Source organism: Oncorhynchus gorbuscha, linkage group LG10 (genome assembly GCF_021184085.1).
Source record: "Oncorhynchus gorbuscha isolate QuinsamMale2020 ecotype Even-year linkage group LG10, OgorEven_v1.0, whole genome shotgun sequence".
NCBI classification, from domain to species: Eukaryota; Metazoa; Chordata; class Actinopteri; order Salmoniformes; family Salmonidae; genus Oncorhynchus; species Oncorhynchus gorbuscha.
This window is the reverse complement of record NC_060182.1, coordinates 44,101,247-44,115,560: the sequence shown is the minus strand read 5'-3', so window position 1 is coordinate 44,115,560 and position 14,314 is coordinate 44,101,247. Positions and strand designations below refer to the sequence as shown.

Here is a 14,314-nt window from a genome sequence, read left to right as displayed (position 1 = left end):
GCTTGCAAACTATTATGGACTACAAAGGAAGCCCAGCTGTGAGCTGCCCAGCGACACAAGCCTACCAGATGAGCAAAACCACTTCTATGCGCGCTTCGAGGCAAGCAACTCTGACGCATACATGAGCGCGCCAGCTGTGCGATCACGTTCTCCGTAGCTAATGTGAGTAAGACCTTTTAAACAGGTCAACATTCACAAGGCCGCAGGGCCAGATAGATTACCAGGACATGTACTCTGAGCATGCGCTGACCAGCTGACAAGTGTCTTCACTGACATTTGAATGGCTGGTCAACCAACTCCAATTTGCATACCGTCCCAATCGATCCACAAATGACGCAGTCTCTTGCACTCAACACTGCCCTTTCCCACCTGGACAAAAGGAACACCTACGTGAGAATGCTGTTCATCACCCTGGGAGTAAACACCTCCCTCTGCAACTGAATCCTGGACTTCCTGACCACCCCCAGGTGGTAAGGATAGGCAACAACATCTGCCACATATCCTCAACACGGGGGCCCCTCAGGGCTACAGGCTTGGTCCCCTCCTGCACTACCTGTTCACCCATGACTGCGTAGCCAAACATGACTCCAACACCAAGTTTGCTGACGACACAACGTTGAGAGAGCCTATAGGGAGGTGGTCAGAGAACTGGCAGTGTGGTGCCAGGATAAAAAAACCTCCCTCAACGTGATCAAGACAAAAGAGATGATTGTGGACTACAGGAAAAAAGGTCGGAGCACGCCCCCATCCTCATCGACGGGGCTGTAGTGGAGCAGGTTGAGAGCTTCAAGTTCCTTGGTGTCCACGTCGCCAAACTATCATGGTCCAAACACACCAAGACAGTTGTGAAAAGGGCATGGCAACACCTATTCCCCCTCAAGAGACTGAAAAGATGTGGCATGGGTCCTCAGATCCTCAAAAAGTTGGACAGCTGCGCACCATCAAGAGCACCGCCTGGTATATCACTGGTGCCAAGCTTCCTGCCATCCAGGACCTATGCTAGGCGATGTCATAGATAGGCCCTAATAAATTGCCAAAGACTCCAGCCACCCAGTTCTGCAAGCGGTACCGGAGCGCCAAGTCTTGGTCCAAAAGGCTTCTTAACCGCTTCTACCCCCAAAACCATAAGGCTGCTTAACAGCTAATCAAATGGCTACCAGGACTATTTTTTACACTGCTGCTACTCGCTATTTATTATCTATGCATAGACACTTCACCCCTAGCTACATGTACACTACCATTCAAAACTTTTAGGACACCTACTCATTCAAGGGTTTTGCTTTATTTTTGCTATTTTCTACATTGTAGAATATTAGTAAAGACGTCAACTATAAAATAGCACATATGGAATCATGTAGTAACCAAAGAAGTGTTACACAAATCAAAATATATTTCATATTTGAGATTCTACAAATACCCACCCTTTGCCTTGCTGACAGCTTTGCACACTCTTGGCATTCTCTCAACCAGCTTCACCTGGAATTATTTTCCAACAGTCTTTCTTCACTCTGCAGTCCGACTAATCCCAAACCATCTCAATTTAGTTGAGTTCGGGTGATTGTGGAGGCCAGGTAATCTGATGCAGAACTCTAATTTTTAATTTTTATTTAACTAGGCAAGTCAGTTAAGAACAAATTCTTATTTTCAATGATGGCCTAGGAACAGTGGGTTAACTGGCTGTTCAGGGACAGAACGACAGATTTGTACCTTGTCAGCTCGGGGATTTGAACATGAAACCTTTCGGCCCCAATCACTCTCCTTGGTAAAATAGCCCTCACACAGCCTGGAGGGCTGTTGGGTGTTGGGTCATTGTCCTGTTGAAAAACAAATGATAGTTCCACTAAGCGCATGCCAGGTGGGATGACGTTTCGCTGCAGAATGCTTTGGTAGCCATGCTGGTTAAGTGTGCCTTGAATTCTAAATAAATCAGACGGTGTCACCAGCAAAGCACCCCCACACCATAACACCTCTTCCATGCTTTACGGTGGGAAATACACATGTGGAGTGATTACGTTCACCCACACCACATCTTACAAAGACAGAGGTTGGAACCAAAAATCTCACGTTTGGACTCCAGATCAAAGGACACACTTCCACTGGTCTAATGTCCATTGCTCGTGTTTCTTGGCCCAAGCAAGTCTCTTCTTATTGGTGTCCTTTAGTAGTGGTTTCTTTGCAGGAATTTGACCACGAAGGCCTGATTCAGTGTCTCTGAAAAGTTGATGTTGACATGTCTGTTACTTGAACTCTCAAGCATTTATTTGAGTCTGTTAAGTCTAAAGAACTTATCCTCTGCAGCAGAGGTAACTCTGGGTCTTCCATTCCTGTGGCGGTCCTCATGAGAGAACGTTTCTTCATATCGCTTGATGGTTTTTATGATTGCACTTAAAGAAACATTCTTGCCATAATATGGACTTGGTCTTTTACCAAATAGGGCTATCTTCTGTATACCCCCCTACCTTGTCACAACATAACTGATGGCTCAAACACATTAAGAAGGAAATTGCACAATTTAACTTTTAAGAAGGCACACCTGTTAATTGAAATGCATTCCAGGAGACTACCTCATGAAGCTGGTTGAGAGAATGCCAAGAGTGTGCAAAGCTGTCATCAAGGCAAAGGGTGGCTATTTGAAGAATCTCAAATAAACAAATCCAAATATATTTTATAACACTTTTTTTGTTTACATGATTCCATATGTTATTTCATAGTTTTGATGTCTCCACTATTAATCTACAATGTTGAAAATGGTCAAAAATAAAAACCCTTGAATGAGTAGGCGTTCTAAAATTTTGACCGGTAGTGTACATATTACATCGATTAACCTGTACCCCCGCATATTGGCTCAGTACCTGTACCCCCTGTATATAGCGTTATGTTATTGTTGCTCTTTTATTTAGTACATATTTTCTTAACCAACAATGCAGAAAAATAAGAGTTATGGGCTTGCAAGTAAGCATTTCACTTTAAGGTCTACTATACCTGTTGTATTTGCTGCATGTGACAAATAAAATTTGATTTGATTATTTATTTCCTACATTTTACACACCATGCTGCTTTTTCCTCCAACAGATGTCACCAGTGTGCAAAGCTGGAGCATGTTTGCACTTTCGTCAACTCTTTGGACCACCATGACCGCATGTGTTAGTCACATAGTGTTCCAACTGCATTTACTGTGGAGGCCACTCTCAACAATGCCTGTATGTTAACCTAAACCATTTAGTGAAACCACAAGATACATCTATTAAAACAGTAGTGTAATGCCTATAGACTTCTCTATAGAACTAATGGGCACTCCTTTTAGTCAAATGTATTTATGTATATTGGGGAAAACTCACCATTAGCTGAATCTAAAATCACAATCTGATTAAGTACATGGTCATTTATTTCCTGGTGTAATTTGATCCAATTGGATTGCTTGCATATCATTAAATGTTGAATTCAAACAAACAAAAACATTTAAATGTTTTTCTCCACTCACTGTAAAGGTTTTGTGTTGGTAGGTGTTTGTTTTGAGGGTATATTTGTATGTAACATATTGCTTATTTTTTTGTGGTGTCTACCTTGTGTGTATAAATATATTGGTGTGTTTATTTACGTACAGTATTTGTGTGTATGCTGCTGGTATTGCAAGGCAGTCAGCAGCCTCACAGTGGACTGGAGAGGGGTGGACTACATGAAGATTGGGGCTCACTCAGGACTGGCCTGTTCAAGTAGGGAGGCAGGACCGGGGCTGAGACCACCTTACACTGCTCAGCCCCCCCCACCCACCCATCACACCCCCCACCAGCACCCCTCCTCCACTCGACACACTCACACTCTCTCTCCTTTGCCCTGTGCCTGTCTCTCTCCATTCTACCAAGCAGCCAGCCAGACCTCCTCTCTCTTCTTCTGCCCTGTCGACATCCCTCGCCTTTCCACGCCTTTCTCCCTCAGCCGTGCCCGTCTGCCCTCGCCGCCTCTGACGGTCCAAGTCTATCTATCTACAACAAGTTCCCTGGGACTTTTTCAGAAACTTTTTCCTCAATTACTTTTTTTTTTTGCTACCTCCCTTGAGACTCCAGTGCGGGTTGTGCTGTGTGTGATAGGGGCTAGTGTTGCTCTTCGCCCTCGGGGTCTCTGTACGCTGTTGACCGGAGGAGAAGACTACTTGTCACCATGATCAAAGTTCAGCTGCTGCTCTTGCTGGGCCTGGTCGGCCCCTTCTGTGCCGTCGCACACGCAAGTAAGTCAACATCCAGGGCTCGAGCCCTTCTAGCACACTGTGTCCTCTCTGTCCGGTCACTCTGCTCGGCTCTCACACTTACTCACACACACCACACCTCTCTTCCCATACTCACACACCCTTTGTCTGTTTGGCTTGTATCCGGGAGCGTCCTGAATTTGAATCTCTGGGCTGCTCTTAGCTCCTTGTCCTTAGGTCAAAAGTTCCACTCTCAAGGAAGACTTACACATGTTCTCTTTGGTTTGTTTGATGCTGGTTTTATTTTATTCTTCACAGTAGTTCTTTGTCATTTAACATTTGCTCAGCTATGGTATAGGACTCATGTATTCTCCTCTCGGTTGAAGTTCATTTAGCAGTGAATTTATTTTGCTCATCCTGGATGGAAAAAGACCAGCCTTGGCTGAGAGTGATAATGTAATACAGAGAGCCGACTGGGAGGATCGTCTGTCGATTCTATTCCCCCCTCCTCAAGCCTCGCTGAGGAGGAAAAGTTTGATTTGGAGACTAGGGGGAATGTGATGTAATGGTGCTAGGTCTTGTGCCTCGTGCACATGAGTTCTTGGCTGCCGGCAGGGAGTGAAAGGAATATCCTTTGGAAGGCTCCCAAATAGTGCTCTGTCTGACTCGCCAAATATACACGCTGTACACGTTTATCGGAAAGCTTACACCTCTCCATCGCTCTCCCTTTCCCACTCTCCCTCGCCAAATCCTGGGTTCCAAAGACCTTCCCCATGGTGTGGGAGGGAAGGAGAGGAGGGGGCAGAGACTGAGTGCAGCAGGGCAGGGCCGGTTTGCGTGTGGGTATTAATAGAGGGTGGCTCTATATTTTAAGACTGTCATATGGATGGGACCGGGAGAGCGAACACGTGAGGGCTTAACAGTGAGGGCTGCTGCTGCCCCACCCCTTACCACATGTTGTTAGACTGCCAGGACCCACCGCCCCCTCCACATTTACCCATCTTTGTCAGGGTATCAAGCTTTACAGGCCCCCTTCACCCCTCATTCCGGCCGCCCCCTGATTCTATTCCCCCTACTCCCGGTTGATAAGTCTAGGGGCGGAAGAAGTTGGTGGGATTTATTTTTAAACGGCAACCTTTACCGTCCAGACGTGCCTCTTACAAACAGGCCTTCATGGGAAAGAGTGTTAACTCCTCAAGCTTCTCCTCTCTGCTCCATGCCCTGACAAAAATAAACAAATATAACAACTTGCACACGCTCCGAACACAGCCTGTTGATTCTTGACTCTCCTACATTCCTCACCGACGCCCCTCCCAGCCCATAATGAGCTTTGTCTGAGCCACTCGCCTTTTTTAAAAGACTCCATCCAGCACATCTGGCTGCAGACACGGGTCAATGCTCACTGTCCGTGCCGGCTTGTAAAGTGACTCAAGTGTGTGCTCATTCGCCAAGGCGAGGCGTACGACGTGAAATCCACTCAGGAAAAGCATTGCTTACATTGATAAAAAATGAAATAATTGCCATCCAAAATGTAGGGTTGAAAGTTGTAAGCCTACCTCTGTAAAGCAAAATCTGTGTGTTGAGAAAACAAACATATTTGAGTCAGCCCAGGCGGAGGCCATTTTAGCTCACGAACGAGATAGCCCCAGACGTAGTTGTAGGGTTGGTGTGGCAGGCACAGACAGAGAGGGTAATTCAGCCCTGCCATTAAATCAAGGGGTCACTCCCACAACATGGCCGAACCAAGGGTGTGTGCGTCTTCACTGTCAGCATGAACGTCTCTAGCACCTACGCCACCGTGCCAGACAAGGAGCGAAGAGGAATAATTTGATATATTACTAATGTTCCATGATATTTATTGTGGCTCCCTTTTTTAAGTCATCTCAATTCATTTTTGCTGTAATGAATAATAGATGGAGTTTCACGGAATATATTTTTCGCTATACACTCAGTGGCCAGTTTTAGGTTCACTCATTTAGTACCAGGGTTGGACCCCACTTTGCCTCCAGAACAGCCTGAATTCTAAGTGGCGTGGGTTCTACAAGGTGCGGCAGGAAAACATTCCCCAAACCATTACACCACTGCCACCAACCTGTACCGCTGACATCAGGCAGGATGGGGCCATGGACTCATCCTGCTTACTCCAAACCCTGACTCTGCCATCAGCATGATGCAACAGGAACCAGGATTTGTCGGACCAATGTTTTTCCACAACTCAATTGTCCAGTGCACCGTTGATCGTACCATGCTCAAAGTCGCTTAGGTCACTTGTTTTGCCCATTGTAACGTTCAATCAAACTGTAACTGAACGCCTGTCTGCCTGCTTAATAAGCCACGGCCACGTGACTCACTGTCTGTAGGAGCGAACATTAGTGAATGGGGTGGTGTATCTAATCAATTGGCCTATTTCTGTGATGAACTGATATTTCACAAGTCTGTTATTGATGATTATTGTTTGCCCAATATATTGTTCAAGTACATTTCATATAGGCCCATCGCGTCGAAGAAGTCTTGCGCCATTGGTTGCCTCAGTGATGTTGTCCAGAAGATAAATGTTTAATGGCCTGTATCTCCACTCATGGGAAAATAAACGCAGCCTGTATGTGGACACTATTGTGTCTAAGATAAGAGCCAGTTAGCCAGAGTGGAATATTCTATGGGACCTCTCCCACTCAACTCAAAGTACCAGGCAGCGAGGTGCCGCGCTACATGTTTATGCGTGACTCCTACAGCTAGCGTGGGAGGCTAGCTGTGCTGCATACTGTGATGAGATGGGCAGATGCCTCCCTCCCCAGCTAAGGAACAACATTCTTGGGCTCCGGGGCCACAGCAGACGCACACTCCCTCACAAGTCTGAGATGGGCCCTTCCTGTCTACAGACAGCTTAGCACAGACTTACACACACACTCTCATATGCACACACAGGGGAGCCTCAGTGGCAGCTGATTGTGATGGTGATGGATGTGTCCTGCTCCCTCCTTCGCTCTCACACTATCTTTCTCTCTCCCCCTCTCTTCTCTCTCACGATGCCATTACTGTCCGACAGGCAGGGTCTCCACCCCATACGGGCCCCACCGCTTCTCCTGGCCCTTTGCTGTATTCTCACTTTTCACTCTCGCCCCTTTGCCTGCCTGCCTTGTATGCCCCCTTCTCTCCAAAGAGCTTGTTTGAGAGAAATTTGAATGCAGGGCGATTGAGACTTTTAATGCCCAGTGGTGGTTAAGGGAGCTGATGACACACTCAAACTCAAGCATGCACACATCTGCTCTGAGGTCAGGCTATCATGGGACATTAAATCAGAGACAGACTGGGACTAGGCCCCTGTTCACGAAATAGCTAGAGAGCGAATAAACGGCCGCTGAGCTCTCCCCTCTAAGTAAAAAAACATACCGTTCCATTTGGGCTTCCCTTCACCCTTTTACACCACTCTCCTCTTGCAGAGCTACAGCATTCCCAAAACCTTTATCAGGACAACTTAATCCACGGGGTGAGGCGGGGCAGAGAGAAGATAGGGGGAGAGTGGTAGGGAATGGAGAGAGAGAAGTATGGTGGGAGAGAGATGTCGTGTTCTCTTACTCACTAGCGCATCTGTATTAGCCAACACAGTGGAAAGGAAATAGTACTTAGAGCTAATTGTGAGCACAGCAGACATAATGAAGCAATTGTTAGCGGTCTGGGGGGGACATGAATACATATAGCGCAAGGCACTTTGTTTGTTTGGAATGTCTGTGATGATAAACGTTGCAGTTTCAAGTGCTTCATGATCCATAGTGGGAGAACAACTGTTTTGTTATATTTAAACCTGCTTGTTTCTAATGAACGATAGAGCAAATAGGGAACTAAGAATAATGAGAGAGTGAGATCTCTATTGAATGTTATTTAACTCGTAAAGCATTCTCTATTACGAACGGTCTCGAACAGTCAGGGAAAAGGACGAAGAAATGTCGTCAGGTTCTAAGTTTAGACCGATCACTCAGCTTCTTATTTCTGGAGTTGGGAGAAGTTTTGAACTGCACATTCGAAAAGGGCAAAAAGTACTTTCAGGAAAAAGGAGGGATTGCAAAAGGACATGTTGCCAGTTTGCAAGTTAACCATAATTTCAGTCCTTCACTGAAATTGACTTCTTAATTTCGAAGCTGCGCTGTCCAAGCAAAGCTTTCAGTTGTGGTGTGGAGGGGCATATTTCCAACAGGCACAGATAGGACGGGTTGTAGAGCACAACATTAAGGTCTCACTCAGCTTGTACTTTGCGGTCCAACCCTTTGATCAAATAGGCTATTCTTATTACAAAGAGGGTTTCATTCAATTATAGGATAGATGATGGTAGATTTCACTTCAAGCATTGACAACAGCATACCACCCTGCATCCCACTGCTGGTTGTCCCTGAAGCTAAGCAGGGTTGGTCCCTGGATGGGACACCAGATGCTGCTGGAAGTGGTGTTGAGGGCCAGTAGGAGGCACTCTTTCCCCTGGTCTAAAAAAATATCCGATGCCCTAGGGCAGTGATTGGGGACATTGCCCTGTTTAGGGTGCCGTCTTTCGGATGGGACATTAAAAGGGTGTCCTGATTCTCTGGTCACTAAAGATCCCATGGCACTTATCGTAGAGAGTAGAGGTGTTAACCCCGGTGTCCTGGCTAAATTCCCAATCTGGCCCTCATGCCACCGTGGACACCTAATCATCCCCAGCTTCCAATTGGCTCATTCATCCCCCTCTCCCCTGTAACTCTCCCCAGGTCGTTGCTGTAAATGAGAATGTGTTCTCAGTCAACCTAACTGGTAAAATAAGTGTATTTTTAAACAGTCCACTGAACTCAGAGCTTCCTTTACAACTCTTAATGCCATCCAAAAATGGCCTGATGAGGATGTTTTGAAGTTGAGATCCATGTTGGTCTTTGGTCTCTCGTAATATCACGAACAACCAATTTCAACACATCCAAGTCATTTGGATCCCGTTATATTATACACCTAGTTGTGTTTTACCCTGAATTGTCCATTGTTGCCTCGCCCTTTTTCCTCTCTTAGTGACTGTTTTAATGGTATGGCCTCATGCTGACTTCCTGCCATCCCCATCCAGGGGCTGTTATGGCGGAGACTCCATGAACAGGAAATGAGGCAGTGGATGAGGCATGCGAGTGCACAAACACGGCCCAAGACAGGATGTAAAGGGGCAAGGTGGATGGGACTGGGGAGGAGGAGGGAGGACCAACATTTGTTTAGTCATGGGTTGTGGCAGCCATGTTCTTACTGCTACTGATGTGTCAAGCTATGGGCTGGGAGAGAAATAAAAAAATGTCAAGGAAGAGCTAATATGTTGTTTTTCCTTAGTTTTCCCACAATGCCCTTGCAATGGGGGACTTTCTAACTTCCCTCTTTCCAGCGAATACATTTCAAAACGATTGTGAAATGACAGTGAATGTTTATGGTCATACTCAAAGTAATTCACCTCAGTTGTCATGTATCCAATCACAAGTGGTAGCCCTTCTCTTCAGCGTGAGTGAATATTGTTAATTTGCCTCTAGCAGTCTCTGACCTCTTTGCTGCCCCTCAGGCACACTGGTGACCCCATTAGAAAGGGTGTCGGATATCCCTGCTGCCACCGATATCCTCGAAGGCGCCACCAATGCCCCCACGGCTGAACCCAAGACTGCGGCCGATGAGGTCGTAACGAAAGCCCCTGCCACCGATAAACCCGTCACTACTCAGGTCGATGAGGCTGCCCCGAATGTGACAGAGGCCGCTCCCACGGAGACCGAGGCCACTGAGGCTGCCGGGCAGGAGGCGGCCACAACGGAGGCCCCTGCTGTTGCCACCATGGCCCCGGCGAATCCCGAAGCCACGGCAGCTGCAGAGGCTGAGGAGGAGGAGTTGGTGGTGGAGGAGGAGGGTAAGGATATGTGTAGAGCTCAAGACTAGATGAAATTGCTCTGCCCCCCCAGTCTCTAAATTTCTATCCTTGCCTTTTAGTCAATTGTCTCTCTCTCCATTTCCATAATTTTTTCCCCTTCTCTGTTTCCTTCCTGTTTCACCAAACGGGTTGTTGATTCCCTATCAAGGTCAGTCTGGTTGGGTAACTTGGTCTTTGTGTTCCTTCCACAGAGGGCACTGGCTCTGGACAAGTGGTGGGTATTGTGATTGGCGCATTGGTGGCAGTGATCATTGTCATCGCCGTGGTGATCGCCTTGGTGAGGAGAATGGGCAAATACTCGTAAGTTCCTCCAAGGGATACACCCATTGAACTAGAATTGGTCAATTTATTTCTATGGATATATACATACACACACACACACTCATGTGCACATGTACACACACTCTGCATGTCCTGTTTGCCTTGTGATCTTAGAGGACCTTGCATGCTGTAGAAGCATGAAGCTACTACTGTATAAAACTATACTCTCATTTTCACAACTTATACATGTACTTTAAAGGGCTAGTTTTGGATTTTGGCAATTAAGCCCATTATCTACTTTCCCAGAGTCAGATGAATCATTTTTGAACCATTTTTTTCCCTCTGCATCCAGTATGAGGGAAGTTAGAGGTAGTTTAGCAAGCCAATGCTAACTAGCTATGTGCAAACACTGAGTCTACGGGATCAGTTAACATCCGTAATACTGGATGCAGAGAATTAATATTTGCTATAACAGGAGGTTGGTGGCACCTTCATTGGGGAGGATGGGCTCGTGGTAATGGCTGGAGTGGAATGGTATCAAATGCGTAAAAACGTGGCTTCCGTGTGTTTGATGCCATTCCGTTTGCGCCATTCCAGCCATTACTATTAGCCGTCCTGCCCTCAGCAGCCTACACTGTTTGCCATCCACGTGTTCATCTGACTCTGGGGAAGTAGATAAAGGGCTTCATTGCCAAAATCCCAAAATACTATAGTGAAGTGGGTGCAATGGGTGTTACGAAGCACATGGTTTAATAGATAAGACAACCTGCATCTCTTGTCAACCATAATTGGTCCTCTGAACAATAACACATTTGAATCATAGATTCAAATAGAAGTGTCTGTATTTCTTTAAAAAATATGTTTTGGCCTCCCGAGTGGCGCAGTGGTCTAAGGCACTGCAGTGCTAGCTGTGCCACTAGAGATTCTTAGTTCCGAGTCCAGGCTGTCGCAGCCAGCCGGTAATTTTTCAAATGTATCTATAGATGTTTTAAATGGGAACAAGAAGTGTCTTCCAATATTGGACACAACAGCTGCTGTACTCCTTACCACACCGCACACCTTTTCCTCTGAAAATATTAGGTTTGGGGATGTGCTTGCCTGCTAACAGGGAACTTTTTTTTATGCCATAGGGCTGCTGCTAAGAAAAAGGCTGCCACCTACGAGAGCATCTTGGTTTCTGTCATTTTCTCTTTGATTGTTCTCCCAGTTAATCATCTTAACCCCATGACTCTCTGTGGTCCAAAGTCACAGACACAAAACAAATGATGCGTTTCATATTGAACCCTAATTCCTTTTTTAGGGCCCTGGTCAAAAGTATTGCTCCATAAAGGAGAATGCCATTTAGGATGCACACTTTGTGTCTGTCCATCGCCGATCGACAGGCTGTCGGTTGCTACTGCTCTCTGACATCCACTCATGGGCCAATGAGCCATCAGGCATTGTTCATTCAGTGAAACAAGTGGCTGTATTTGCACTTCAATTTCAGTCAAAGGGCTTAGTGGGTCCATTGACAAATGGTTTCCCAGCTGTTTGGCTTTACATCAGTTCTGATTGATTAGGCTGGCTGTCTCAATGGCATAATTGTTCGAAGCGGAGTAGCAACGCAAGGCTGTCATCTTGAATGAATTAGTTATCAGGATAACACACAGATGTTGTTGGTCTGTTTTGAATCACTTATTTTATTGTACAAACTTGACCTAAACTGTGTGAACTGAGTACAATGTATTAAATGAATACCATTATGTCAAGTATGTTTCTCCTTTAAACCATTCAAAACTAACTATATCCTTATACTTCCCGAATGGCTGTAGTGCCCATAACTAAGATAGCATGCAGTATATGAGTGACTGGAATTAATTCAGTTACAATCACCCATGTTTTTATTTACTTATTTTGGGGTCATTATCACATTTCATGAAACATTTACTAAAAGTAATGTTCTCCATGTGCTGTGGTATCGTTAAAATCATAAACCAAGCAGCTTTTTAGATCTCATTTATCCAAACCATTTTTTCAATCATCTGAAATGTATGAGCCGTGAGCAGATTTTGTTGTGTGTTTTACTCTTTCTCCTTCTCTTCATCCCTCAGCCCCTGAGGAGAAAGGCTGCAAGACAGGAAGTCCCAAAAAAGTTCTGGCAATTCTGAACTGCTGAACTACGTAATTTCCTGTCATTAAACAAGCATGCTACCAGCACGAACCTAACCAAGATCTTGTACTGTTGCCAAAAGGAGGGGGAGGTGTGGGGGAGAAGAATGTTTCTCCCCCAACCCCCAGACAGAGCCATTGATATCAATGGTCCTGCCCAACCACACAACAACCCTCCACGCTAATATCCAAACAGGGGGTGACCCCCCCCCCCCACTGACATCCACAGTGACCCACAGGATGTCAGTGAATTTCAGGATTTTTCATATGTGTTTGTAAAAAGAAAGGAAGTAAGGGATTATTTAACTTGTGGTAGAAAACGCTCTCTCCTATGCAGTGGCGTGTACATTAATTCCAATTTGCATTTGAGTTGAAGACGACCTAGAAACACGACGACACAAAAGAAACAGAAAATTCAAATAAAAAGTTGAATACAGAGGGGGGAACAGGCGGAAGAGAATGTGGTGATTTTAATAGGGTGTATATACCATGCAAAGGGTCTACAGTTATTACTTGATTATATGTTGCAGTTGCTCACTATAGCATTCAGTTAATGGAACATTGGAAAGCAGCCAAAAACATCCACATAGTATTTTCTCACCTTAACACCTAGCCAATGAGTCCCTACCTACCAAAATGTTCAACAACTATATTAAGCACTGTATGCAGAAGTTGTCTCGACATTGTGCTCATGTTCTGAGGGTTAGCGAGGGGCTAATGAAAAGACGCCTCATTTGCAAGTGTAACGTGACATTCTGCCAGCTTTAACACTGACATAAAAACCTAATACAGATCTGTGAGATTTTCCAGAAGGGTTTGTGCCACTGCCTCTGGTATTCCCTGGATAGTTTGGAGATTTTACTTTTTAAAGTGCATTAATGTGAATGGACTGTACTTTAACTGTCACCCATTCCAATAGGACAGCGTTGACGACTTCAGGTTCTCACAAAATCATGTGTTCCGTATACAGGTAGAAGTCATCAGCCCCCCATTCTGCTAGCATTGTCCTTTACAATGTATTCACTGTACTTCTGCTTACTTTAGTCTGGATGGAGTATACCAAGCAAGCACACATAATCTTCGAATACAGGTTCCCCCCTGAATGCATGCAAAGGATGTTTTGACTTTCATGGTTGCGCCCAGTTTTAGGCACATTTTCTTCATAATTGTTAGTGGACATTAATGGGTGTAAAAATGATTCAGTCTCAGCTTAGCTCCGCTTGCTTTAAGAACTCTGTTAATAAGTGCACTGAATGAGGGATGACAGTTGTTTAATGGATCCGCTTTAGACACTGCAATCGTTTGCAACGATGTTTGTTTCTGCTTTTGCTCCATATTATCAAATCTAGGTCTTTCATTTTATTGTCAGATTTTTGTTGTCCTTTTTATTTAATTGCAGTGTTTTTCTTAATACTGTTTCAATAAACAAGTGAAAACACTCCAAATATACACTGGCTTGAGACGTGTTTTTATTTGTGTGTGTTGGTAGAATTCAGACGTTGTATTGTCTTTGTTGCTCATCAAATCACGTTTTCATGACACTGCCTAAAGTCAGATTCCCTAAGTAATTTTCCCAAAAATCTCAAGCCAAACAAGAAGTTCTGACACAGGAAGTAACATTATCTCATGACACTGCTTTTTACACAATTGTTTCCCCACAATCTTTAGTGTAAAATTAGCACACACCACTACCCAGCATGCACTGGGGTAGAAGTCAGTGGCGAAAGCTGATTGCTCCAGTCAGGTAATGCACAAAATGTAAACACCCCTCCACTGAAACACTACAAACTATGGACAAATGCGGTACTGTATGG

The 14,314-nt window shown here is 45.1% G+C and overlaps 1 protein-coding gene across 1 annotated transcript; it reads left to right on the top strand.

The window, feature by feature from the left end:
* Nucleotides 1-3,803: 3,803 nt before the first annotated feature.
* Nucleotides 3,804-13,949, top strand: LOC124046163 (cytochrome c1-like). Its single transcript, XM_046366239.1, has 4 exons — nt 3,804-4,225; nt 9,735-10,070; nt 10,283-10,391; nt 12,443-13,949. Exons 1-4 carry the CDS (start codon nt 4,159-4,161, stop codon nt 12,447-12,449), a joined length of 519 nt encoding a protein of 172 aa, XP_046222195.1. The 5' UTR covers nt 3,804-4,158; the 3' UTR covers nt 12,450-13,949.
* Nucleotides 13,950-14,314: the final 365 nt, after the last annotated feature.

Bases quoted from the DNA above. Each gene is read 5' to 3' on its own strand.
- LOC124046163 (XM_046366239.1), top strand. From the start codon at position 4,159: ATGATCAAAGTTCAGCTGCTGCTCTTGCTGGGCCTGGTCGGCCCCTTC. The intron at 4,226-9,734 runs GTAAGTCAACAT...GCTGCCCCTCAG, and splicing joins CTGTGCCGTCGCACACGCAA to GCACACTGGTGACCCCATTA. The intron at 10,071-10,282 runs GTAAGGATATGT...TTCCTTCCACAG, and splicing joins GTTGGTGGTGGAGGAGGAGG to AGGGCACTGGCTCTGGACAA.